The 25,531-nt window shown below is 55.3% G+C and overlaps 3 protein-coding genes across 3 annotated transcripts; 2 read left to right on the top strand and 1 right to left on the bottom strand.

Moving 5' to 3' along the window:
• Nucleotides 1-990: 990 nt before the first annotated feature.
• On the top strand, nucleotides 991-8,569 carry GCHFR (GTP cyclohydrolase I feedback regulator). The gene is made up of 3 exons (XM_075425497.1): nucleotides 991-1,106; nucleotides 3,522-3,616; nucleotides 7,689-8,569. Exons 1-3 carry the CDS (start codon nucleotides 1,071-1,073, stop codon nucleotides 7,810-7,812), a joined length of 255 nt encoding a protein of 84 aa, XP_075281612.1. The 5' UTR covers nucleotides 991-1,070; the 3' UTR covers nucleotides 7,813-8,569.
• A 273-nt stretch (nucleotides 8,570-8,842) lies between these two features.
• On the bottom strand, nucleotides 8,843-24,269 carry DNAJC17 (DnaJ heat shock protein family (Hsp40) member C17). The gene is made up of 11 exons (XM_075425494.1): nucleotides 24,179-24,269; nucleotides 23,250-23,319; nucleotides 21,994-22,052; nucleotides 20,351-20,438; nucleotides 19,880-19,962; nucleotides 19,318-19,414; nucleotides 18,348-18,397; nucleotides 17,772-17,849; nucleotides 17,050-17,130; nucleotides 16,140-16,268; nucleotides 8,843-9,055 (listed from the first exon to the last, which is right to left on the bottom strand). Exons 1-11 carry the CDS (start codon nucleotides 24,254-24,256, stop codon nucleotides 8,933-8,935), a joined length of 936 nt encoding a protein of 311 aa, XP_075281609.1. The 5' UTR covers nucleotides 24,257-24,269; the 3' UTR covers nucleotides 8,843-8,932.
• Nucleotides 10,656-12,691, top strand: C7H15orf62 (chromosome 7 C15orf62 homolog). The gene is made up of 2 exons (XM_075425496.1): nucleotides 10,656-10,875; nucleotides 11,306-12,691. Exon 2 carries the CDS (start codon nucleotides 11,430-11,432, stop codon nucleotides 11,958-11,960), a length of 531 nt encoding a protein of 176 aa, XP_075281611.1. The 5' UTR covers nucleotides 10,656-10,875; nucleotides 11,306-11,429; the 3' UTR covers nucleotides 11,961-12,691.
• Nucleotides 24,270-25,531: the final 1,262 nt, after the last annotated feature.

The following is a 25,531-nucleotide window of genomic DNA, read 5'->3' as shown; positions in this document are numbered from 1 at the left end:
ACGCGGCGTGGGGCAGCCCCGGCTCTCGGCACGGGGTCCTGCGGTCGTTTAGTCCTGCAGATTAGCAGCAAAGTTAGGAATCACTCACAGCTTGTCACTGGTTCCTGGCGAGCTGCAGGAGGAGCTTTCTGTTCCAGTTTTGAGGCCAGGGAACTATTATTTGCTATTTATGGAAATGTTACTTGCTTTATGTACAGTTTTCATACTGCTAGGGTGGGTGTCGAGGGGGGAATCCATCCATCAGCACCTGCAGAAGAGGCACCTCTGTCTGTCCCGGTCTCAGGGAATTAGCTTCCCCTCGGATTTTGAAGGGATTTAAATCCCCGTGTCTCCAGATGAAAGTGCGACAGCCAGTAGAAAAAGGGACTTTTTTCCCCATACGCTGGTTGTGCCGAACCCCCTGCTGCAGGGGAGCGCTGGGAAGGGCCCCGGGGTGCTGCCGGGGATGCTCTGCGGGGTCCAGCGCTCCCCACCCGCCTGGCTCCCGCTCCAGCACTGCCCAGCACTTCCCAGCCCTCTGTCCCCCTGCCCAGCATTTCCCAGCCCTCTGTCCCCCTGCCCAGCATTTCCCGGCCCTCTGTCCCCCTGTCCTCCATCTCCCAGTCCTTCAACTCCCTGTCCATCATCTCCCTGTCCATCATTTCCCTGTCCACCATCTCCTGCTCCTTCATCTCCCTGTCCATCATCTCCCTGACCACTGTCTCTCGGTCCTTCAGCTCCCTGTCCTACATCTCCCAGTCCTTCAGCTCCCAGTCCTTCAGCTCCCTGTCCTACATCTCCCAGTCCTTCATCTCCCTGCCCAACATCTCCCAGTCCACCGTCTCCCAGTCCTTCATCTCCCCGTCCACCGTCTCCCAGTTCACCACCTCCCAGCCCACCACCCCCTCGTCCCTTGCCTCACTGTCCCTCCTCTCCCCGTCCGCCCTCCCCCAGCCCACCGTGCCCCGGTCCATCCCCTCCGGCTCCATCCTCCCGCTCCTCCTCCTTCTCCTCCCCGCCCATCCCGGGGAGCCCCAGCCGAGCCCCCCCGGGGGGCGGGCGGTGCTGCCGGGGGCGGGGCCGGGCGGAGGATGCCGTACCTGCTCATCAGCACCCAGATCCGCATGGTGAGACCCCCGGGCTGGGGGGGTCGGGGGGAGCGGGGACGCCGAGCCCCGGCGGCAGCGGGCGCGGCTGTGCGGGGCTGGGCTGCGCCCGCGGCTCGGGGTGCGGGGTTCGGGGTGGGGGGTGCCCCGCAGGTCTGCGGGACCCCCGGGAGCAGGCACGGCTGTGCGGGGCTGGGCTGCGCCCGCGGCTCGGAGTGCGGGGTTCGGGGGGGGGGTGCCCCGCAGGTCTGCGGGACCCCCGGGAGCGGGCACGCTGTGCCCCGGCTGCGGGGCGACCCGCACGACCCCCGCGGCCCTCGCCCCGTCCCCGCGGTGGGCGTCGGGCGGGAGCAGAGCCCTCGGGTGCCCGGACCCCCGCTCCTCTCCCCAGACCCCCCCAGAGGCAAGGAACACGGCTGGGGAGACCCCTCGTGGGCTCCCACCGAGCTCGGAGGAGCTGACCCCTGGCCGCGGGCCCTCGCTGGGGGTTCTCCCTCTTCCCCGTTCCCCAAACGGCCGCTTCGGGGTGGGAGGCGCAGCCGAAGCGACGGGAAGGGCACTGCCGGCAGCGGGGCTGGCGGGCGGCTGGACCCCGGCCGAGCCCTGGGCCCAGGGCGCAGCCCGTTCTTCCCCTGTGAAGACGCAGAGGAAGCGTCGCTTCCCAACGATGGTGACCGTGGTTTCCGTCTGAACCCGAGGAAGAACTTCTCCCCTCTGAGGGTGACGGAGCCCTGGCCCAGGCTGCCCAGGGAGGCTGTGGAGTCTCCTTCTCTGGAGATATTCCAGCCCCGCCTGGCCGCGGTGCTGTGCAGCCTGCTGTGGGTGACCCTGCTTGGGCAGGGGGTTGGGCTGGGTGACCCCAGAGGTCCCTGCCCACCCCTGCCATGCTGGGATTCTGGGATTCTGTGACCGTGGGGCAGCCCCATCCGGCGCAGACAGCCGGGCGCTTGGCCGGGTTCTCCCCAGCGCGAAGGGGAGCGACACATCTGAAAGCCGAAGCACCGCGATGCGGCTCTGCATCCGGGGGGAGCGGTGCAAAGAGCGCCCGAAGGAGCCGGCGGGAGCTGGGTGCGAGGTGCCGTCGTCGGAGACACGCTGCTGCGCACCCGTCGCCGAGCGAGCAGCGAATGCAGCGCCAGGGGCTGCGCGGCGGCTGGCACCGCACAAGTCAATGCAGCGACTGCGGACCCAGACGCAGAAAGCGCCGCGGGGTCGGGGTCGGCGGCACTTTGGGGGAAGGCACGCAGCGGGGCGCTGGGTTAGGGGAGCTTAGCGCCTTCCCCCCTCCCCGCAGACTTTGGAAACCCTGCCCTTCAGCAGAGCAAACATTTCCAGCCTGGAACCTGGCCGGCAGCAGCCCGGGCTGGCCTCGTCTGGTGCATGGATGGGTGCTGGCGGGGGGCTCACCCTCTCTGCTGCAGTCAGTCCTCATCCTCACGCCCCCGCGGTCCCTGAACCGGCTCGCTCGGCTCCCCCAGCCCGGCAGAAACCCTCGGCTCTCTCTGCCGCCCGCCCGTCCAGCCGCTTCGCCGCTGAGCTCACCGCGGGCTTCCCGTCCCGCTGCCCCGCGACCGAGGGCTTCGCTCCCTGGTGTCACGCGGAGCCCGCAGCCCGCAGACCTCCGCGTGCAACCGGGCGCGGGGACGCTTGTCCCGTCCCTGGGCTTTGCTTTCTCCAAGGGGTGATGGAGAAGAGCGGGGTCAAAAAGGGTAAAATATTTCCGAGGTTATTTAGGGCTGAGTGGCCCTTCATGTAAGTGCTGGTAGCAGCCTGGCGTCGGTTGGCCGGCGGATGGGGGACGTCCCTTGGAAGAACAGTTTCCACCTGCAAACTTTTCATGGGTGGTGTGGAGGAGATTTAAAGGAAGGAAGAGCTCCATCTAATAAAGCCAATTAAACCCCGCTGTTTTCAGGGATAGCCCGGACGGGGCCGGGCAGGTTTTGGAGCACGCAGGGGTGGGCTGCGGGTCCCGCGGCTCTGCCTGCCTTCCCCCAGCTCCCCCATCCCCTCCGAGGGAGGGTGACTGTCCCTCGGCATCCCGGGGGTGTTCACCTGCCCCTTCTCCCCGCTCCCCGCCAGCAGAGCCCGGCCCAAAGCCGTCTTCTGCCAGGACCGGCACAGGGTCCCTGCCTGGCCCGGGGGTGCTCGTTCCACGGCAAACCCCACCGATTCGCTGGCCGTGCACGGCGAGGGCGCGAGCAGCACCTCGCTGCCGTCCTGTGGACTCCCAGTGACCCGTCCCAGAGGACCAGGGCCACCACGAGCCCAGCCAGGAGGTGGCCCTGCAGCAGCAGAGCCACCAAGGTCTGATCCCGGGACGGGCAGGGGGCTCGCAGGAATCCCCCTCCCGGTAAAACTCTTACTGGAGCTGTGCTGGGGAGCGGGGCGGGGGGGACCGCGCTGCCCCACATCGCTCACCCGCTGATGTCCCTGCAGGAGGTCGGGCCCACCATGGTGGGAGACGAGCATTCGGATCCCAGCCTGATGAGCTTCCTGGGGGCCACGAAGAGGAACATGCTGGGGAACCACTTGTAAGTCCTGCTCTGCCACCTTCCGGGCTCCCCCCTCTCCTGGTTTTCCCAAGAAAATCGGGAGCGTTTTCACTCCCCGTATTCGCCGTGGCACCTTCCAGCTGCACGTTTAATCCCGGGACTAGTTTGATGCTGAAAGGGCACGCGTGGCTGCTTGCCCCTGCCTGTCCATGCTCACCCAAGGAAAAGCTGCCTGATATTTCATTTAGTCCTTTATTTTTTTCTTGCTCCGACCCCATTTGAGCACCTGGCCCATCTCCCCCCCTCTCCCTACCCCTTGCACGCTTGGGATGCTTCTGGGTGTTACCTGATGCGTGCCCTGGCTGAAATAAAACGGGCACAGCGAGCATCTGCACCTTTCTGCGCTCCTTTATCCACCTTCATCCTACCCTTAATCCTTACGGACAAACCTCCTCTGTCTGAGCGCTTCCAGCTCAGAAGCGAGCGGTGCCCATCCCAGCCTTGCTCTGGCTGTGGCCTTTTTTGGTGCCAAACCCCCCGACACCCTCGTCCGCAGTCCGTCCATCCCGACGTTCAGCTGGAGGTTTCTCCCGTGACCAGCAGCCGAGCCAGCCCCTCCCCGCGGCTCCCGGCGCCTTTCCTCGGGCTGCCGAGCCCCAGGGTGGGAGCTGCTTCCCGCCGCGTCCCCCCAGCTCCAGCCTGCGAGCCGGCGCCTTCCCAGGCCGGGTGTATTGGACGCTTCTCCCCGTCCCCGTCTCTCTCTCTGCCCATGCCGAGTTTGACGCCAGCCTTCACCGAAGCGCAGCGTGGAGATGTTACCAGCGTGGTCTTCACAGCTTGCCTCACTTTTTTTTCCCCACTTGATATCTCACTTCTTGTTTTTCTCCAGGAAAAAAAGCCCCACAAAGCAAAACAAAGCCCCAAATGCAAATCACACCAACGGAGAGGAGCGGTTAGATTTCTGCTGGAGCCTGCCCACTCGTGCCGTGGTGCGGAGGCGGTGCGGGAGAGGAACAGAAGGGGCCTCTCGCTCCCAGTATGTTCTCAAAGCTCCCATCGGCGGAGCTGGGAGAGCCCACCTACTCGGTACAGCCCGGCAAACATCGAGGTCCGGGTCCTCAGCTCCTGCAGCGTTAAAATCCCAAACAGGGTGGGAGATTTTAAGGACAGAGGAGATAAGAACCCCACGCTGAAGGCCCCCGGTTAGAGAGGAACCCTTCCACGCGCAGCCTCAGGCCCCCGGGGTTGGCGGGACTCGGCCGCGCTGGTCCCAGCCCCGTGGGGGGCCCGGAGCTGTGCAAGGAGAGAAGGGAGACCCGAGGCAGGAGGAAGGGAAGAGGCTTCAGGCAGGGAGAAGGGCTGCTGGCTCCCGAGACAGGGGAGAGGATCCCTGGGATTCGGGTGGAAAAAGAGGCAAAGACAGACAGAACGGCTCCGTGGCGTCTGCCCCAGCAGCCAGCGAGGAGATGCAGCGTTACAAGGACCCGGATTGCCACATTTTGCTTGTCTGGGAGAAGGGGTCTCAGCTTCCCAGGGGCTCTCCCTGCTGGATTCGCCACCTTTCTTCCCTCCCTGCTGCCTGGAGCGGCTTGAGGTCCCTCTTGCCCTACCTGCTCCGTGGCACGGCTTGCGTTCTGCCCGGGTAACTCCGTGGGTGGAGGAAATAACCCGGCTGGAACGCGGCTGCTGCCAGCCCGGAGGCACGGCACCGTGCCAGGGCTGAGAGCTGCGGTGCTGGCACCGCGGCCGAGCGGGACTCGCCACCCCCCTGCGGACCGCGAGGCTTCGCCAGCAGCGAGCCCGGCCACGGCACGCTGTGAGGCTCCTCCTTCCCGTAGCACCGTGTGCCCCAAAAACGTGAGTGTGACCTCAGAAGGAGCCTGGAAGAAAAGGTCTGGGGACCTGCTGGGGCACTGCAGTCTGCAGCCGGAGCACATTTAATTGCCTCTAATTAGGGAGAGCGCGGGTGCTGGCAGGCAGCTCTGCGCGGGCTTCGGCGAGCGGCACATCGCTCGGTCCCCTCCGCTGCCGGCGCGCGCTGGGCTCCCGGCTGGGGTGCGGGGGCAGAACCCCGGGGCATCGGGGCTGCAGCACGGGGGGAGCGGGCCCTGGCCCAGCCGGCGCCTTTCTGGCAGCCGGCACGGGGCCAAGGACCAAGAGCCAGGCCCGTGGCTGCTGCGGGAAAGGGGATTCTCCTGGGCGCAGCCGGGGGGAGGTGCGTGCGTGGATGGCTGCTGGGCACCGTCCCCGGCCTCCCCTGTAACTCCAAAGGCTGTCAGCACCGCTTGGTCCCACACAAAAACCGATTCCCCTCTGCCAGATGCGGGGAGCTGAGGTCCGAGGCACCTGCTAAGGCTTCAACGTCGCCGTTCCCCGGGGCAGAGCCAAGCCCCATCCTGGAGGAAGCGAAAGGCGCGGCAGAAGGCACCGGGTCTGCTCCGTCGCTAGAACGCCCCAGCTCAGTCCCGTCCCCACGCCCGCTCCTCTGGGCTCCCCACGTCTGGCACAGGCGGGCGGCACGGCCGCCGGGCTTGCAGCGTGCGGGTGCAGAAGTGCCCTCCAACCCCGGGTGCCTTTTCTGGTCCCTGCTGGCCTTTTGCTTTGCAAACGCTCCCGGCCACGCCGTCCCGATGCGGCCGGGCTGCACGGCCTGATACGCCCGGTGCGCAGCCTCGCGTTTCACTCGGCACAGGGTCGTGTTTAAGGCCCCGGGTAACTCAGCCTTCCTTCTGCTGTTAGCTCAGCCACTCGCCTTTTTAGGTTCCCACAAGCAACACACAATCCCTGCCCCAGCTCCTTCCGCTGCATAATGGGAATAATATTTACCAACTCCAGCATGTGAATCTGGGGGTTATGTGGCAAGCCTCTTAGAGAAAGCATGAAGTTCAAAGGCACGTATAATAACAGATATTATCTATAATTATAGCAAAGCATAGCCTGTCTTGAGAAACTGAAAAAAAAGCTCCCACATCTCGGTGTTATTTCATGCTTTAAAAGCACTCACCGCTCCGTTCATGTGTTGCAATTTTAGCAAGAGCAACTCTGGAAATGCTTTTGGGTCTTTTTTTACTGTTATTAGTATGAAAATGAGGCCTCTTTGTTCGGGTGCCCAAACAAGATCCCCAGCGATCCCGTCATTACCAGCTTATCTGGCGGGTGAGTCATCTCAGAGCGAAGCTGTGCGGAGCCGTCCCATCTGCCTGAATACATCCCGCGTCCAGCACGGCTCTGTTCAAGGGACAGGCAGGCTGCCAAATCCAGCGCCGAAGGGTGAACGCGTGGTGTCAGCTCCGCTGCTCCCCCACCCACTGCCGCCCATTCTGGGGCTGCGCCGTGCCCCTCCGCAGTCTCGGGCTCTCTTCTTGATGGCGGGAGCAGCCTCACGGTGCTGACGCCGTCCGCGGAGCAGCAGCCTCGGGGATCGGGCGGGGGGAAGGGCAGCGGCTGCTCCAGCCACGCAGGGCCAGCAGAAGCCACGGAGGAACGCAGGCTGGACGACGATCCCCGCTGTCAGAACCTGGACACCCACGGCGCGCGATGCTCCCAAGGGCCGGGGTGGAGAGGAGCCCCCGCTCCGCCTTCGCTGGCAGCTCCGCTGAGGGCCGACGGCTTCTGGCTGCTCACAGGCTTCGTACTTGGCTGAAGGCAGCGGTTTTTTCCCCAAACTTCAGGCACAGGCTTTCAAAAACACCCAGCTTACAGGCGTGCTCTGACATAGGCAAGACGGGGGTTTTCATTCCTCAGAAGCACCTGCACCACCCCTCCCTGCCTAGCAGGGATCGGCCTCTTCTTCCACGCGTTCCGAAGCCTCTCGGCTGCAGGCTCAGCCCAGAGAACCAGGCAGCACAGGGCTTCCGAGAGCCGGCCCTCGAACCACACCTCCATTTAACGTGACCCCTCCGTTCGGACAGGCTTTCTCCTTGGTGTGGCAGCTGTGGGTTCTGGCCTTCCCCATCCGGTCAGGCAAGACCTCGCACCCCACCGACAGCGAGCCAGACGTGGTCACTGCAGTGCCTGGCGTCGGTTTGGTAGCGAGGCAGAGCCCCCTCCACACGGAAATCCTCATCTCTCCCTTCTCCAGCTCATTTCTTCTCCTCTTTCTTGCTTGCAGCTGGGAGTACTACGTGAACGACGCGCCGCGGATAGTCTTGAACAAGCTGGAGAGCTGCGGCTACCGGGTGGTGAGCATGACCGGCGTGGGCCAGACGCTGGTGTGGTGCCTCCACAAGGAATAGCGAGCAGGACTCCTGCGTTCCTCCTGGCCCGGATCCTGCTGGGGACCGTCTCGCGCAGGACCGACAGCAAACTTTTCCCCTTAATTCCTTTCTGTCCCAGACTCCAGGCACTCAGGCACGGGGGGAGGAGTGGTGTAGAGGCACAACCTGACCCAATGCCACCCCTGCCCTTTCCCAGGGCCGGGGGAGGAAGGTATGCCCAATCCAGAGGGAATCAGGCACAGAGAACAGATGGCTCCATCTCTGCGCTCCTCAGAACGCCAGTCTGGCAAATACCATCTTTTTACATTTTAATCACCTCCTATTTAGCATGCATTGCAGCAGGCTCGAGGAACAGACTCTGCCTGTTCCTCAGGGTGCCCCAGAGGGACGTGCCGAGCTGAGAGCTCAGGGCATGCCTTCTCCCAGGCCGTGGCGGGGAGGGAGGCCAAGGCATACGGTCTCATCCCAGAAACGAGCACGGGAGCTGCTACACCTACACTGTGCTCTCCGAAGATCCCTCCGCTCAGCAGCAAGACCGGCTTCTCTCCCAGCTGGGATTGTGGTTAGCAGCATCAGACTTTCAGCCCTACGAGTGCCATTCCAGCGTAACACATTGTTCCCAAAACAGCCTCAGAGCAGCAGGGAAAGATCTTGTGAACACCACTTCAGGTACGGGCTCTGTAATCGTAACAGCAGCAAGTGCAGCGCTGGGTTGTCTGGGACTGTATCTATCCTGCTGTAGGGGTAACGCCAATAAAACGCTTCTCCAAAGAGATCGGTGTCTTTCCGGGAGTTGTTTTCAACGGCTGTTGCCAAAGCCTTCTGCATCCACAGCTCCTGAACAAGCTTTCAGGAACTAGAAGGAGCTCGAGGGTTTGGCGTCGTGACAGCACCCCTCACAGCCTGTCCTCTGTGACTGGGCAGCTGCTCCAAGCACACAGACTGGCAGGGTAACGCACTTACTCTGACGCTCACGCGGTCATTTCCCCCGCTGGCTCTGGACAGGGATAAGGGCTGCAGTCGCCGAGAGCTCATATTCCTACAGCAGTTTTAAAAAAAGGAGGTTTATTGACTTAAATTAAGAAACAGCTTTGGAAATGGAGAATGGTGGGGTGGGGAGAATCCATACTCTCTCACACTAGGTGTGAGACTCTTCCTCATCTTCCCTCTTCAGCTGCTCAATGAGCTGCTGCCTCTCCGCTGCTTGGCGCATCCGCATCATCACCAGGCTCTCGTAATCCCGTTCCGATACCACGGACGCCTAGGAGCAGAAAACAAACGCAGCCTCTCACGGACTGTACGCACCGCAGCCCCCCTCGCCATAAACCACCCTCTCAGCACCCCTGTTCGGGTCGGGCAGGCGCTCCGTAGCGGTATGGCCCCAGAGAAGACCGCTACGGTGCGAAAGCGGCCCGGCTGGCAGGAAGCCTCCTTCGCAGCAGCGTCACCGACCCTCAGCAGCGCAGCGGCGAGACCAGCAACAGGCCAGACAGGGAGCCAAACGGCCCTCTTGCTGCTGGAGCTGCTCCCACCTGCTCCCAAGGCTGGAAGGGGAAGCACGGCTTGCCTCACCCCGGTGGGTTATCCCGGATGCCAAGCTTGCCCTGCGAGCACAGCGCTGCTGCGCAGAGCCCAGCGTACTCTTCATCCCCTATAACGGCGAACGCCACAAAAACACCCCCAAACCTTTCTGTGGTTTAGTCACGGAAGTGGCTGCAGAGGGAAAACCACCAGGTATGTTCCCAAACCTGTCAGAAGAGTGCTTTACTTCTCAAAAGCTCTTGGAGCCTTTCTGCTGTGTGGTAGCAACTGTCACGTCAAACCAAGTGGTGACTGCAGACTCTGCCTAATAAACGTAGGCAGCAGATGACAGCTGCCATCGCAGAGCAAAGTGGCGGTTTTGGCACTTTGCTTTCAAAAGCCACGCAACATCAGTAGGTGGCCTTCCTATTTCGGATGTATTCAAAGCACCGCAGTGCTTGGAAACATCCATCTCATTTGCTTGACAGCTCAGGTAGAAATAAAAGCGTCTTGACAGAAGGTGAAGAAAAAAAAAAGATCTCACATTCATTTTGCTAGGAACTAGATTTAGTGGTGTGGTGATTTAAGGACATCTTAAACAGCAAACAGGAGGGATGAAAAGGCAATAGAACAGCTATGTAAGATTCTGTGTGAAAATGGGGCAAGTGCAAATTTGCTGTCGTGTGCCAGCAAAGCGGCTCCTCCGGCCACAAGGAGAAAACGGAAGCCCACAACAGATGGGAAACTTAGACCGGGTAATTCAGAGACCGAAACGCCACAGTTGGCATCCCAGGAGCTGCCTGAATGAGAAGACCTCTCAGTACTGCGCAGCACAGGTTTCCACAGTGCCCGGGCAAGCACCGGGTTCTGTCAGCCTTCAGTGGCAGAACCAGGCTTCTCCAAAGCTCCTGCCCACCAACCGCGGCCACACACCGGCGTTTGCTTGGCTGAATGAAAGAGCCCACAGGAGACTCCCGCAGATGAATCACCCGTACAAACCTGAATCACCACCTCACGCTCTGGACTGAAATTTTAAACAGACAAGAGATTCTTTCTGGCCGCATTTGGGAGCCTGGCTGATGAAGCAGCCATCAGAAGTGGCAGAAGGGAGAGCACCAAGAGAAGAAACAGTCTGATCCAAGACGGGCTACAAGTCGGTATTCCCAAGCGATCTGGGTGCCTCTAAGGGAGCGCGTGTTCTCCTCAGGCAGAGTGTGGGCTGATGCTTTGCCACTCTCCACACCTACTTCCTGCAATCCTGGCAATTACCAATAGTGTAAAACCCAGTTTCTGACGTGTCTGACTCAGCAAGGGCTTGGCTCAAAACAAATACATACGCACAAGGAACTGCAGCCTGGGAAGCAGTGACAGGAGGCGCATGAAGAGGAGACGGCATCGTGGATTTTTAGCATTCCGTGGGGTCCAACCTGGCTGAATCGTTTGCGGACTTGCTTCTTCCAAGGTCCCAGCATCCTGGAGAACGTGGTGGTCACAGTTCTCCCAGTGCTTCAGCAGCTTCTCTTCTCCACCCGTTGGACTCAGGAGCTACTCCGGCACAGCGTAAGTCCCTTTTGCATTCTATTTTCCTAACGTTCGTCTTTTACATCTTCATTTTGTGGCTTTTTAGATTTCCATTTGACTCTATTTCTTTGGTTTCCTTCAGTGTGACTGAGTCACCGTCTCCCTAACCACCCACTGAGATTTTTATACCGTGCCCTTCACCATGAAGGTGGCTGGTTACCATGGTACCAAAGTGCCCTTCTGTTCTAGATGCTAGATGAAATCTGTTCTCATGGTGACTGTGTGCCTTTGCTGTTCTTCATCAGCTTGTTTCTGCAGCACAGATTTAATAAGCTCAGACATCGCCATTCCTTCTCCACGGAAGAAGGAGACTCCTTAATATCTAAGACAGGCCAGTTGCTGCTTAACAGAGGGACGCAGTGTGAAGTTTGCATTTCCTGCAATACCAGCCTCTCTGTTTTCCTTCCAGCTACTGCAACAGCGAAGGAGGAGGTTGTTCCTGTTGTGTGGCTTGCTGCTGATCCCGCGACTGACGTCCAACACCCGACTGTGAAGAGTCAGCAGTTTCCTCCTTCTCGTTGTCTTTCATCAGCATGGATACTTGGCGGAGAGGCTCCATTAAGTCCACAACGTTCTTCAGACGCTTCTCACTCAGGAGACACAAAAAGCTGGGCAACCAAGTCATCATCTTGAATCAGAACAGCCACACTCTGGACAGTGACGGACAGTGCCAGAAGAGGGAATGCTTGAGGGATCTGAAGGACAAGTCTGATTACCTGTCATGTCAGAGTGAGCAAAACCTAGCCAAGGCACAAGCACCTCCCAAGCCTCCCCGGCTGTACCTGGACAGTTCTAGCTGCCCTAACATCATCGATCACACAGATTCTCACTCCGACATCTCCTTTTCGGGTGCTGCTCACCAATACCACAAAGCCACTCAAACTCAGTTCCACAAGGACCAGGCTACAGACTGCGGGACCTCAGAGACAGGTACCCAGAATGGCACCACTCTTTCTGACCTGTCTGATCCCTTCCTGTCCTTCAAAGTGGATTTGGGGCTATCGCTTCTCGAGGATGTTCTGCAGACCCTCAGGAAACAGAACCCAAGAGATTACGCCATTTGAAGGTATTTATCATTTAACATACCACATTTACTCACTGCTGCTGCCAGTTTCTCTAGTCCTAGCGGGAGGAAGGATACTGCAGCATTCCTGTTGTGTGTGGCCTGTTCTGTTGTTCTCGCCGTACCCACCACAGACTGTCCTTGTCCTTGCCCAGGAGCCCTCCGGAGCAGAGCTCACAGGCTCCGTGCTCAGATGAGAGCACTGTCTGCTGGAACCTCATGGGCAAGTTTCCATTCTCCACACTGGGAATTTCCCACTCTTGACTGTGCGTCTCCTCCTTGTGGAAGAACGACATTGTTTGGCGAAAGACTTGTTGTTTTGGGGATGTGGCTGTGACACCGCAGAGCACGGACAGAAAGGAACACAGCATACATCACCTGTGGATAAGCAGGCAGCTTGCAAGGAGACAGTAGCATTGCATCTCAAAGCCACAGCTATGGCAAGGGTCAAGAGACAGAAACTGGTGTTTCTTCTCCCACCATGTTTGGATGTGAAGAATCAAAGCCGTTCCTCCTTTATTCTTTCTTGTGGGTTTCTTTTCCCCTAACTCGAGTGCAGTTGGCACTCCCAGCCTGGAAACAGGTAAGCATCCACGTAGGCTCGTAATACAGTAACAGCAGTTTATTTATCCTACTAGCAGGAGAAGAAATTTCTCTAGATTCTGCTGCCTGAAGCATGCACTGATCTATCAGCTGTACAGATATGAAGAATAAATGTATCTGTGACTTGAAGTGTCTTGTTGCCTCATTTCATTGGTAGCAAGCCAGAAAAAGCCCAGGTACCAAGAGCGCAGGTCCCTTATCTGTAGCGACCAAGATCCACCCTCTCCGGCACTCCAGGTTTTTATGAGGGTGGGGAAGCAGCGTGGCTCTGCTCTTCTGGGCTGGGAGAAGGCTGGAGCTGCTGGCACTTATCCTCCCTGGAGGAGAGTGCACACAGGCCAAGACCCAGCACTGACATGAACAGTTCTCAACCCCGCGAGCTGCACAGTGGGAAGGGCTCTGCTAGGCTGAGAGTATTTTAGGCAGTATCAGGGCAAACTATTAAAAGGACACTGCAGAAACTACTGGGTCACGAATTCTTGCCTTTGTCATTGCCAGGTTTGATACTAGAGCTCTTCTTAAAAGGTAAAAAATAAGACCTCCATGCACCCAGACAACCATAAGCTTTGGAAGCTGGCTACAGTAAAGTGCACAGAGACATTCCAGAGAAGGCACAGACAGCTCTTAACCTACTAGACTCAAAGTCAGATAATATAAAACAAACTATATGGAGCTCAGAAAAGATGCAAGAGTGCCAGACAGAAGGCTTTTCTCAGCATTTTAATAAGGCTGAATAAATGGCCCAAACTGAACGAGGAGGGCTGGCAGGGAGATCCCGCCACTACAGGTGCAAGGGAGCGCTTCCTGCTGCCGTAGCCAGCAAAACAAGCCTCTCACAGCACTGTACAGCTTTGTGTGCTTTGGACCATTCAGACCTGCAGCAATCAGAGAGTCACTGCTCTCAAACAGCCTGGAGTAACACTGGCCAATCCACAGCCTTTCTAATTCAAGCATAATGCGCCCGCTTGGCTCCAGCAGCTCTCCAGAACTGCTGGACAACGTGCACCCACTGCTGGAGAAGAAAACAAGCCAGGCAAGACTGTGGAGGCAAGCACCTTGCAACTCACTGCACCAGCCTTGCTGTCACCTGGGAGCTGCTTCCAAAGCCGCCTGGTCTAGTGAGCGTGTGGCTCTCCTTTACTTGCAGCCTCTGGTGCAGGGCTCCTGGCTGACCACCCCAGGCAGGGAGCAGACACTGCTCTGAAGCGATGAGTAGCGAGTGCGTTGCCATGAGAACGCTGCAGGCCTTCAGCTGTTTTCTGAGGCAGAGCAGGGAAGGAGCTGCATTTGCAGAGTGGGAGCAAACAGGAGGGTGGATTCAGACAAAAATAGGAGCAATCCAGAGGGAGCAGCAAATAGGAAGTGAGGGCAGCTTAAATCAGAACGAGATTAGTGCAGCTTGAAAGCAACAATGTGGAGATGGATGGGAAGCCAGACTGCATACGAAAGGATGAGGCAAGGAGTAGGCTGAGGCAGTGGCAAAAGACATGCCTAAGACCTCATCCTGTCTAGCCTAGAGTTGAACAGCTAAGGACAAAGAGGATAAGCCAACTAGAAGCAGTACAGATGAGAGAAGCTATCACCAAATTACAGATTTTGGAAGCATCCTAGTGGAAGCAGCAGCAGGATTTGGGGGGGGTCTGGAGTAAGAAGTAGGCGAAGCAGGAACCAGAGCAGCTTGGAGATCTTAGCCCAGACAGTAAACTGCAATGTAATCAAAGAAACTGCAGCTGCTTACACATAAAAGCAGTAGAAAGCAGACAGACAAGCAACAGCAATGCAGTTCTTGGGCAAGGATGCAAGTCACCAGCCATAACTCCTCACCATTTTCAGAGCTAACACGGGATTGACAAGGCTGTGCTGGACACAAGCGAGTCACCACCTCCACACAGCACGAACACCGGTTGCTTAGCCTGCCCTCCCCCCCTGCTCCACCAAGCTGATCCTTCGCAGCAGGCGGAGGCCGCAGTTCCACACCAACATGCTTTGGCCATGGAAACAAGCCAAGACAAACTTTGCCAAAAGCCAGGGCTTTTGAAGCTACAGAGGCAAGAATCCACTACCAAGCTCCAACTGCACCAGCAACCCCCTTAGGTGTGACTGAGCTCTTCAGAGCCAGTCCTCATTCTCTACTAGTGAGGATTACTGAAATACACTGGACTGGATTCTGCTTTTTTCCCCCCAATTTCTAACCCTCTGGCCACCTCAGAGTCTGCTGGGTCTGCAAGGCTCTCACTGGTTCTACACTGTGCGGATCTGCTTGGCTCCTGGGCTACAACGCTGTACCTGCCCTTGCCCAAGATTTCTGGGTAGCTACGCTGCTCGGGCCAGGCTGTTCAAAGAACACGCATCCCAAGTGAACACATACAACCCTAAACAAAACTTGGATAACAACAAGGCATTCTGATGTCTAAATGCATCTCCTATAAATGAAGTGCCCAACAAAAAGTCAGGAGAGAGAATGTGCTGCACAATCTCACAAGCTGCTGCAGTATTTCGGCAGCGAACACATGCCAGGCTGATCAAGACAGACACACAGACCAAGCGAACCTGCAGAGCATGAGGCAGGAGTGCTCTCAGCAATCAGATCTTTTTGATCTTCACACCACAGGGAAGGAGGAGAGGGGAGGAAGTGTCACATGAAGTTTGAACTGGAACTCAAACAACCAGAGCAAAGGATCTCAGGTCCCTTCACCGCCAAGGAATTACTAACTAGAGCAGAAGACACGCAGAGCATGAGACAGATTCTGTGCTACAGACCAGAGTGTAGTGTAACACGCTTCACAAGTGGATGCCGTTCCCACTTCAGAGGGCCAGCAGGAACAAGGGGTAACGGAGAGCCAACAAGTTGCTGCCGCACGTCCTAAGATTGGATTTTATGTTTTAACCACTAGATGTTATAGCCTGCCATGTGTTTTGGGATTGGGATACATTTGCTATCCCAGGGCAACACCTTCAGAGGCATTATCTGGTGAAATAAACAGGAAGCACCTAAGAGCTGGCAAACACCTCGTGCTCAAAGTGCCTACCAAGCACCAAAACAGACAATAAGGTCTCTACAAGGATGTTTAATTTGATATCGCTTTCTTTTCCCTCCTGCAGACCCTAGGAATATAGGTTTGCTTTTAGTACTGAAATTTCATCCCCTTGTGAATGCAGCGAGTAATCAAACCTCCCCAAAGCAGCCTTCTAGAAGACCCATTTCAACCAGCTATCAGCCAGAGGACTCCCACAGTCAAAGTATGTTGGAATAAATTCCAGAAGAATGGCATTAGAGGCTTTGGGCTGAGCAAGGAACAGGCTTGTTTTTCACTTGGAAGAGAGCAAGGGAGATTGCGCAAAGATCCAGTCATCCAGATAGCTTGTGTTCTCACTGTGCTGCTACTCAGGCAAAAGGTCCTTTAAAAAAAGCCAGTGCTTCAGCAAAAAAAGGATCATCAGAAAGTCAGGCCCTTCATTAAGAGCTGCTTTTCAGCTCTGCTGGGAACCAACGTATCTTACCATAAATGCAAAGCACACTATTAAATTTGGGTTGCTATAGACACAGATCTAATAACAGCAGCCTATGTCTCCTTACCTGTGAAGTCCTAGGCTGACTAGTGCTGTCGGAGAACACAGTGCTGGGACTGTTCCGGGGCTGGCCCTCCAGCCAGGAAATCTTTAGAGGATTATTTATCAGGCCAACTTCATTCTTCACAGCCATCTCCTACCAATGAAAATATTCTTCCATCACCATCTGTGTTTGTGACCCCACTCCCTCACAGCTCGCCATCAATCCCAGCGTTTTTCTATCTCAGCCTAGCACCAACGCCAAGCAGGGAGCAAGCAATAAAGATCTCTCAGCTGCCCTACATGAGATGCACTCTTTCAGCTCTATGCCTGCAACAAGCACAGACAGAATATATCCCTGCCAGTAGTTCTGATAAACAGGTCACAGACAATTCTGTGGTTTTTTGATTGTTTGTATATACACGAGTGAAACAACAGGTGACAAGGAACAGACTCTTGTACAGTGTAAGTTTAAGTTGATGGGACTACTAAAATTAAGGGTAACTGATGAAATATTTCTGTGTCCACAGCCACACGAATTATTGTAACTCGTAGTGAGTCACGACATTTTGTTTTCTTTTAAATGGCAAACACCTAATATCTCCTCTAAAACTCATTAAGCCAACCTCCCCAACGGGTAATGCACCTTCAGTGAGAGCTGATTAAATCGCCCAGCGCCTGCTCTTTAAAGCAGCGTCTTTCCTCAGCCTTTTACATGCACAGCCTGCTTGTTTCAGAGCATGACCTGCTCCAGGTCTACGCCTCCAGCCTTGCCACTCCCTTCATGCATCTGTACCTTTAGACTCTCATCACCCTTCTCCACAGCTTGAATGACAAGGCAGCGTCTCTAGGCCACCAGTCTGCCAACCCCTCCCTTCTGCAGCTCCCCTTCTTGCCCACTCCCCACTACACACATCTGGGGTCTCTGCCAGACTCACCGCAGCCTTAACCGTAGCAAATTCCACGACTGCGCTCCCAGTCTTTCGACTCGACATCAACAAATTGAGCACATCACCATACTGTTAAGACAAAGAAAGAAAGAAAAGTTAATTACAGACCCAGGAGAGAAGTAAGGTTCACCTATGGAACAAATGCAAAGAGAAAACGTGTTGTCACAGACACGAGCCTTGAGCTGTCACCCTTTGTTGCATCACGCTCCCACTGATCCCAACCTGTCACAGTTTCTGGACCCCCAGGAAATAATGCTGGGCAGGCATGGAGCTACACACTGCTTCTAGCAAGCCCCAGTGCAAGAGGGCTGCTCAGCTCAGAGCCAGAGCTGCAGGAGATACTTGCATGAGGGGAAAATAAAGATCACATCAGATCAAAGGCTTGTCGAATCCCGTCTCGGCACTTCCCACGGCAGCTAACGTACAGTGCTTTAAGCGAAGGTAGAAGCGGCACCATGACCACAGAGCCGGGCTAACTGCAGCGGCTCCGTTTCAGCAGGAGGCCCTGCGGGAGCGAGACGGAGCTGCAGCTGGGGAACAGTTCACAGCTAATGGAGCATGGCCATGAGCTCTGAAAACTGCATGAGTAGCTGGGCAGCAAAGCAGAACGTGAGCCACTCCAGCTGATACGCAGCTCCCAGAATTTACCACCCTTTCTTCTACCCTGGAGAGCAGGGGAAGATCAAGCAGTACCAAGCGTCAGACAGGACCTTTTGCAGGATCCGCAACAGAACGTCTTTCGAGTATCCCCCTCTCGTCTCATCTTCTTTCCCGCATTTCCATTTTAGCTGGGAAATAAACACGACAAGTTAATTTTGTCCACTGGAACTCACGTTGCCACATTCCATGCAGCTCCTGCCACCTGCACAATAACCAAGTCTGTTATTTACAGCTACAGACGGCGATTTCAACATCAGAATGTGCAAAGGGAACAAATTATGTGGGGAACGGGGAGAAACACTGCTCACTGACGTAAAAAAAGATAACACCTGAAAGCACACGAATGGCTGTACCAGGGTAATAAGCAGATGCTTCCCTGTGCCTAAAGCAGGGACAACTCAATTTCAGGCTGAAAAATCTAGACCAGACAGTTGAGAAGGGCGAGGGAGGAACGGCAGTGACAGGAGCCGTCTGTATGCGTGACACATGTCAGTCAGAGGAACTTCACCTCCACTGTACGAAGGGACATGCCAGTTCAGCAGAGTTGAAGTGTCCCTTCTGATTTCCAAAGCTCCACAACGTTCTACCAGTTTTCATCAAAGCCCAGCTTTATCAGGATGTCTTACTTTGAGTTTGGGAGTTATTTTGCCTTCTGCTCCAGTTCTCTCTTGTTTGCCTAAAGAAAGAGAGGAAAGGAAAAAAGATGGAAAGAACGTGGGTGAAAACTCCTTGGCTAAAGAGCATTTAGCACAAAATTCGCTGTGAGAATCTATGTATGTCGTTAGATTCTGTGACATTTTTTCCTGCAGGAGGGTTGTGCTGGTGCGAACAAGCGTCGAAACACTACGGGTACACATAAAAAAAGAGGATAGCATAGCCTAAGAATTTAATCCAGCCCTGCAAGTATACTTAATAATGACGCGCTCTCCTTGCAAGGATCTCAAAGTGTCAAAGTGTTTGACACTAAGCAAATGCTCAACATCCTCCCCAATTCCTGATACGGGAAATTAAGTTAACAAAGGCTAGGGTGGGCTGAACGGCCTACATGCAGTCATACTGGAAAACCCTGGTGACCCAAAAAAGTTTCTACATCTGGATGTCTGGTGGGTTTATTTTTTTCTTTTTTTTAAAACTCATTAGATCAGTATTTTTCCTGCAAGAAAGCAACAGATCTTATACTACAGCCTTTGTCAGAATGAAAGGGGTAGGAAGAGACAAGAACCAACAAGAACCATTATTTTTTGCAAACTCGAATCATTCCCTATTCTGAGTCTGCCACGCCGACTGCTTTCATTGCGACAGATCAGCAGGACTCTAGGCTCCCTGCAGCCTAACTGTGGGGCTCCACACCAGACCACCAAGATTCAATGCTTTAGAATATTTATTGAAAAGGAGCAGCACGCCATGTATAAGAAAGCAACCCCCCAGAAATACAGTATTATGACTTCTCCCTGAAAAAGGTGCTAAGGAGAGTCGTATATACGGCAACGTGACCAAGCCAGAAGGCTGCACCCGTATGTGAGCTCTGCCTAGAGAGGAGCCGGAGTCCCACGTGCATCTCGCTTGGCTGAGGGCTCCAACCTCATCTGTTCTCACCTTGGACGTGCTGCTCCCTTTCGAGCCGGATCTGTTCTCGAATGAGTCTCTGCTGCTCCTCAAGCTGACGGGAGCCTTCTTCACGCAGGCGTATTATCTACAGCAGAGGTAAGAGAGCACGGATATCTGAGGGCACAGTTCCACCGCTGGTTCATGCCAGCTAAAGACTGCCAAGGAGAGCTTTCGTCTTCTACCCAGCTCCTGGGGCAACCCTTCTCCTAGTTCCCCTGTGACAGCTCCAGCGCTCATAACATCGGACCCCTCATGCTCTTAGCGACACGTTCCCTATCAGCCAGCATACTCCCAACTAGCTGTTGTTACTGTCTGCTACGCAAAAGGAAAAGAGCAGGCAAAAAATAAGCCCCCAAGACTGACACATCTGCTGGACTGCTGCAAGATTCCTTCTACAGGCTTCTCTTTCACGGAGCGCCTTCATCCAACAGTCTGAAGGACGGCTATACATAAATTTACTGCATCTCATCACGTGGCTTTCATTAGGATTGCAAAGACTTTCAGCAATTCTTCTCAAAAGAAGCAGAGAAATCTAAGAATGTATCATTACTTCTTGATCTAATGATCTCGTTATCCTGATGTCCTCCTCTTCACTCTCACGGGTCTGGGCTTCTCGTTCTCTGGCTTCAAGATCTGCGCAGAACAAAATAAAATCAAACCAATCCAGAGAGAATTTTCCCTGCTGACCAGAGGTGCATGGAAAGATCACAAACTCGGTTACAGCTACACCAATTTCAAAGCAGAGTCCTGACAGCTCTGCTACCTCTCCTCTGCCCAGGCACAGCAATGTGTCAGCAGCCCTAACAGTCAGCAACCCCCTGCCTCCTGCCAGAGCAGGACCATCCCCAGCTACGGCTGTGGGAGTAGATGTCAGGCAGCTGCTGTACGGGCATAAAGAGACCACAGCCACCACAAACGCACAGCAGATTCACCAGCGGTGAATTCCAGCGGCAGAAGAAATGCAAACTCCCAGCTAATGAAGACTTCATGCCAAGAGAAAATGAAGCGTTCATTTTATTACCAAGCTTTACTTTCTTTCGCTTCTCATCAAGCTTTTGCGTCCTTTCTGCTGCTTGCTTCTTAGCCTTCCTCACTTTGTCATACGCCGCCTGCCGAAGAACCAACACAACAGTGTGAAACTCTGTAAAGCAGAAGAGATAAAATGGAAAGCAAGCGAGTAAAGGTGAGATCAGATATTGAAACTCTGTAGGCGGAGGTCAAGCATCTTCTGCTTCTTGCTAACATTCCTCCTAAAAGTGTTGGAAGTTAACACAAATTTCCTGAAAACATGAGAAGAGGCCCAAGGATCTCCAGATGGAGCCTGAAAGGGTGAGGAAGTCCAGGAATAACTGCAGAGTGCACTGGAGAGAAAGCCTGACCCATCTTCAGAGCCGGGAAGAATATTTTGGTTTCCCAAATGTGCCAAAAGCATCTTATGGGGCACTGGTAACAGACCAGCTTTGGTTCAGAGCAAAGTTTTACAATCAAAAATGTCTATTTTATATGAAAGGTTTATTCACAAGACAGATGTTTGACTCACACAACCACAGCAGATCAAAGAACATCAGAACTCTTCAGCAGCAATAACACATCAACATTCGCTGAGCACTACAGAGACTTCAGAACTGGAGTAAAGTGGCAATTTCACCGGCACCTTTAAACCTTTTTGGTTTAAAACAGCTGATAATCTGTTCTTCAACCTACACAGAACCTTTCTGTAGTAGGTAAAGCATAGGCTGGCAAAAATACTCAAATATTACTTGCAGAATAATGGTACAGGAAGGCACCGCTCTTGTTTTATAAGCTAGCAAAGCTGATCTTTCTCCTTCCTGCATGGGAAGGGTCTGCTAAACACTTTTGCCTTTTTAAAATGTAGAGGCCAAGAAGTTCTTGGGTGCCAAAAGCTTAACTGCCCCTTGGAGGGAAAATTACAAGCTTTGCCAGCGTTTGAAAAGAGAGGAGTCGTTTCATGTTTTAAATCTCATCAGCAGAAATTTTAATCTGCTTTCTCTCCTGAGTTTATCTGGATAGAGTTACTTGCTCATTTTTATTTTGTTTTTATTCTTTCCCTTCACACGTCCAGATTACTTTCAGGCCTTGAGCAGCAGGCACTCAACCGTGTCCTCACAGCAAGAACAGGGCCCAGGCTACATCTGGCAACCTGCAAAGCTCTTGCAGCAAAAGGACAGAGACCGTGACTGCGATTCCTCTCTTCTGTTTACGAGTCTCATGCACCCCATGGAAAGCATGGCTTTGGGGCTCGGCAGTCCCATCCAGATACCGTTTATTTGTCAGCCCTTGACTTCAAGGGAACTGCAAATGCACCACTGCCATGCAAATTGAATGCATCCCTGAAACAGTGGTCATTATAACTTATTTTCTAAATGGGACACGCCCCAGCCTAACACCTTATTAAAGACAGTATCTCACCCTTGCAGCAAGTGGACAGAGCTACTCTCAGCACTTCAAATCAGCAAGAGAACATCTGTCCAAGTTGTCATCTGGCACCCACTGTTCGATCTCATGGAGAACCGCAGGGAGTAACAGATGAGACTCGCATTCGTGCAGTCACAGTCAGAGAAGAGGGGTTCCAACACTTGCCCAGCACGCTTGCAGAGAGCAACACCACACAACCCGACGTCGCCAAGCCACCGGCACCCTTACCCTTGCTGCTGCATCTGTCAGCACGGCTAAGGCCTGAGACAGCTGGTGGAAGACTTCCGCTGGGAATTAGAAGAAAAAAGGGTAAGATGCAGAAAACCACGCTAGCGGCCTGGAGACGAACCAGAAAAGACAATTCCTTATGGAAGAGACCTGCAGAACATCAGAAAGAAGAATAACCTTTCCAAAGCATTTGCAAGCCAACCTATAGATGGTCATCTCAACTCAGAAGACACCATTTGTTATATGAACTTCCATGTAAACTACGAAACAAAAACTGGGACCATTTCACTTTAACAGCAACCTTGAAAACGTGAATTCAGCAGGACCCTTCTACAGAGACGTACGACTCCACGCGCAGTCAGCCTGAAGCACACTGCTACAAACAAACCCTGCCTTTCACACCAGCAGCTTTTCAGCCCGGGATTCAGACTTTGCATTTTGCACCGACACTGCTGACTCTCCTCCTGGAGGGTTACACGGATAAGCAGGAGACATCCCCCCCACACACACTTAAACCACTCCTCAACCTTCTGCAGATATCAAAGCCCTCAGCTTTCCTCTCGTTGCTGCTAAAATCTTTCCCCCCCCCACCCCAGTGAAAAAATTTTCTCCGTACTACAGCTACAAATTTTCAGTCTGTAAGACTGCACCCTATCAAAGTGGAAAATGCAAGATACAGTACAGTGTTTATTTTGAGATATCCCGATGAATAGCATCTTTCTAGTTACCACTACTTTTCACTGCTACCTGTAGCTACAGAACTTAAACAGAATAGCTGCAGAAGGCAGACCTCACTAACAGTTTAGGTATTCTCAGCCCCACAGAGTCAGGGCCTTGCCTCTAACAGGCAAAACCAGGCATTACTCATCCACAACATGATTTACAAGCTTGCTATTGAAGTTTTGACTGAGGGAGGTATCATTCAACATAGTGACCAGCCAGTAAACACTGGGGACAGCACGGCCAAAGCTCCAGGATTCCCATGTGGGAAGAGTTTGAGAGGTGCAAATAAAATTTCAGCACTGACTTAACACTGATGTTTCTAAACCAACATGTACGCATTCAACCTTAAAAAACAGAGCTCTCCAACAGCGATGACAGTAACCCTTCGTCCTGCACACACGTACTTCACGTGACGTATGCCCAGGCATTCCCTTCATTCCATGCAAAACCAGACCTGAAGCAGAGGCACTTCTACTCTGCAGATGTGAAAACAAACACGCAGAGTTGCTTGAGTCCGCACAGCCCCATCGTACCTGCTCTGGGATCATCCGGGTTCTTATCTGGGTGGCAAGTCAGTGCCTTCTGCCGATACGCCTTCTTGACCTGCAAGAGCCAGAACCGAGATTTACTGCTTGGTGCTGTTCAGTCTGTGTTGAGAAAAGCAACTTGGAGAAAAAAAAAAAAACACACCACAACCAAAAACCGCTGCAGAAACAACAAATTACTACTGGGAGGGTTTCTTTTGGTTTCTTTTGTTGTTGGATTTGTTGGGACAGAGAAAGTTCCATTTACTGTGCAACAGTTGCTAAGCTGAGTTCGGTAAGGTGAAAAAATTCTCAAAGACCGTTTAATCTCACCTATCCTACAAAAAAAGACTGACAGCTTTTGGAGCTAAGCTACTCTGAGCAATCCTGAGCTCCCTTTCGCCAGGGACACCCCTACGTGCAAGAGCAAAGGAAGAAACGCTGCTCTGCCCCGCTGCCAAGCCACCCTCTGCTAAACCGAGCGGAGAGAGCGGGGACCCGGCACCACCTGGTGGACAAAGCCCTGGGAAGGAATCGTGCAGCTCGAGTCTTGCAGAACAATCCCATCCCCGGCCTAAACTCGAGGAGCAGCGAAGCTTTGCTCTCACGCTTCACTCTGCTCAGCTACTAACGGTTTCACCCAGGGCTTCCCTTCCCTCGGAGGCAATGCTTCCCCAGCTCAGCGGCTCCAACCCCCGCCTCGGCGCCGACTCGTCAGTTCAAACCGAACGCCAACGCGCCATCCCAACCCCGGACCGGCCAGAGGCCTCGGGGGACCCGCCGGGCCCAGCGCGGCCTGCGCCCGCGGCCTGCCCGCCCAGCAGCTCCCCTCCCGAGCCCAGCGGGAGACGCCAGGCCCCGGGCCGGCTCCGCGGGTCTCCCCGGCCCGCTGCCGCCAGAGGCGAGACCCGCCCTCTCCCACCCGCAACGGCCCCGACCTCCTTCTCCGACGCCTTCTCGCCCAGCCCCAGCAGGCCGTACAGGTCCAGCCGCAGCAGCTCCTCGCCCACCGCCATCTTGGCGTCGGCAGCCGGACTGCGAGCCCCAGCATGCACCGCGCTCCCAGCGCGAGGGCTGACGGGATTTGTAGTTCTCCGGCGGGGCGGACCAGGGACTACAACTCCCGTCGGGCTCTGCGCCGCGGGCCCCGTCCCAGACCGCCCCCAGGGCCCAGCGGAGGGGGAAGGCCGCTCGCCCCCCTCGCTCCCAAACCTCCCCCCGGCGCCGCCGTTTCCTCCCGCTCCGGGCGGGAAGGTTTAAACTGGGGAGTGCGGGGTGGGAAGGAATCCTTGGCGCGGGTTTGGCCCGAGGTTCTGCCGCAGCCGGAGCCGTGGCTGGGGCGGAGCCGGGCGCTGTCCCGGGGCTTTTCCCCTCGTGTGGGGAATCAACGTTTGGTGCCATCGGGACTCGGCCAACACAGCCAGCTCCGCAACTGGGAGCCAGAGTGAGAAGCACGCAGCGAGGAGGAGGACGAGCCTTCATCCAGCAGACCCCCACGGACGACCACCAGGCCCTGGGTCAAGGTGCCCAGAGGGGCTCTCGAGGCTCCGTCCCTGGAGACCATCAAAGCTGGGCGGGGTGCGGCCGGCTCTGGCTGCCCCTGCTCGGGCCGCGGGCCTGCACCGGGTGATCTCCGGAGGTCCCTTCGCACCTCCTTGAGGCTGCGATCCACCAGGAGAGGCCCACGGCAGCAGGCAGCGATGGCGGAGCAGGGACAGGCAGCGTCCCTGTGCCTGCGCGAGGCAGCAGAGCACCCCTTCCTTCCCCGGCCGCCCTCCAGCCCGCGGGCACGTCCCGCTCTGCCTTCACTTCACAGACCAGGAGCGACTCGTGCGGTGGGCTGGAAACAGGATTTAATGGGAGTCCCTCTCACGGGAGACAGTTCTCCACAAACTTCTCCAACGTGAGTCCTTCCCACACGCTGCAGCTCTTCACGAACTGCCCCAGTGTGGGTCTCTCTCTTCCACAGGGCGCAGTCCTTCAGGAACAGGCTGCTCCAGCGTGGGTCCCCACGCGACAGCGTGTCCCCGCATGGCTCTCCAGCATGTCCCCGTCTGTCCCGCAGTGGGGAGCCCAGCACTGGACATCGCACGCTCTCCAGGTGGGGATGTTTTTCCCCCCCACAGAGGCCAGGGTTTGTGCCTTCTGGGCGCAGTCCCCAAGCGCACTGTGACATCACCAGAAGGTCACTGAGACCCCTGTGACATCACTTCTTTTAAGGCATGGGGCAGCCCTGCAGGGCCACAGTCCTGTCCTCGTGCGTTGGGGACAGGCGGCGGCAAGTGAGCGAC

This window comes from Opisthocomus hoazin, chromosome 7 (assembly GCF_030867145.1).
Source record: "Opisthocomus hoazin isolate bOpiHoa1 chromosome 7, bOpiHoa1.hap1, whole genome shotgun sequence".
NCBI classification, from domain to species: domain Eukaryota; kingdom Metazoa; phylum Chordata; class Aves; order Opisthocomiformes; family Opisthocomidae; genus Opisthocomus; species Opisthocomus hoazin.
The sequence above is the reverse complement of the archived record's forward strand: the minus strand, read 5'-3'. Positions and strand labels throughout refer to the sequence as shown.

What these genes read in the sequence shown, in the direction of transcription:
- GCHFR (XM_075425497.1), top strand. Translation starts at nt 1,071, where the DNA reads ATGCCGTACCTGCTCATCAGCACCCAGATCCGCATG. An exon ending in TCAGCACCCAGATCCGCATG is followed by an intron (nt 1,107 to 3,521) that starts GTGAGACCCCCG and finishes ATGTCCCTGCAG; the next exon opens with GAGGTCGGGCCCACCATGGT. An exon ending in AACATGCTGGGGAACCACTT is followed by an intron (nt 3,617 to 7,688) that starts GTAAGTCCTGCT and finishes TCTTGCTTGCAG; the next exon opens with CTGGGAGTACTACGTGAACG.
- C7H15orf62 (XM_075425496.1), top strand. Translation starts at nt 11,430, where the DNA reads ATGGATACTTGGCGGAGAGGCTCCATTAAGTCCACAACGTTCTTCAGA.
- DNAJC17 (XM_075425494.1), bottom strand. Translation starts at nt 24,256, where the DNA reads ATGGCGGTGGGCGAGGAGCTGCTGCGGCTGGACCTGTACGGCCTGCTG. An exon ending in AGAAGGCGTCGGAGAAGGAG is followed by an intron (nt 23,320 to 24,178) that starts GTCGGGGCCGTT and finishes TGGCTCTTGCAG; the next exon opens with GTCAAGAAGGCGTATCGGCA. An exon ending in TGACAGATGCAGCAGCAAGG is followed by an intron (nt 20,439 to 21,993) that starts GTAAGGGTGCCG and finishes GTTCTTCGGCAG; the next exon opens with GCGGCGTATGACAAAGTGAG.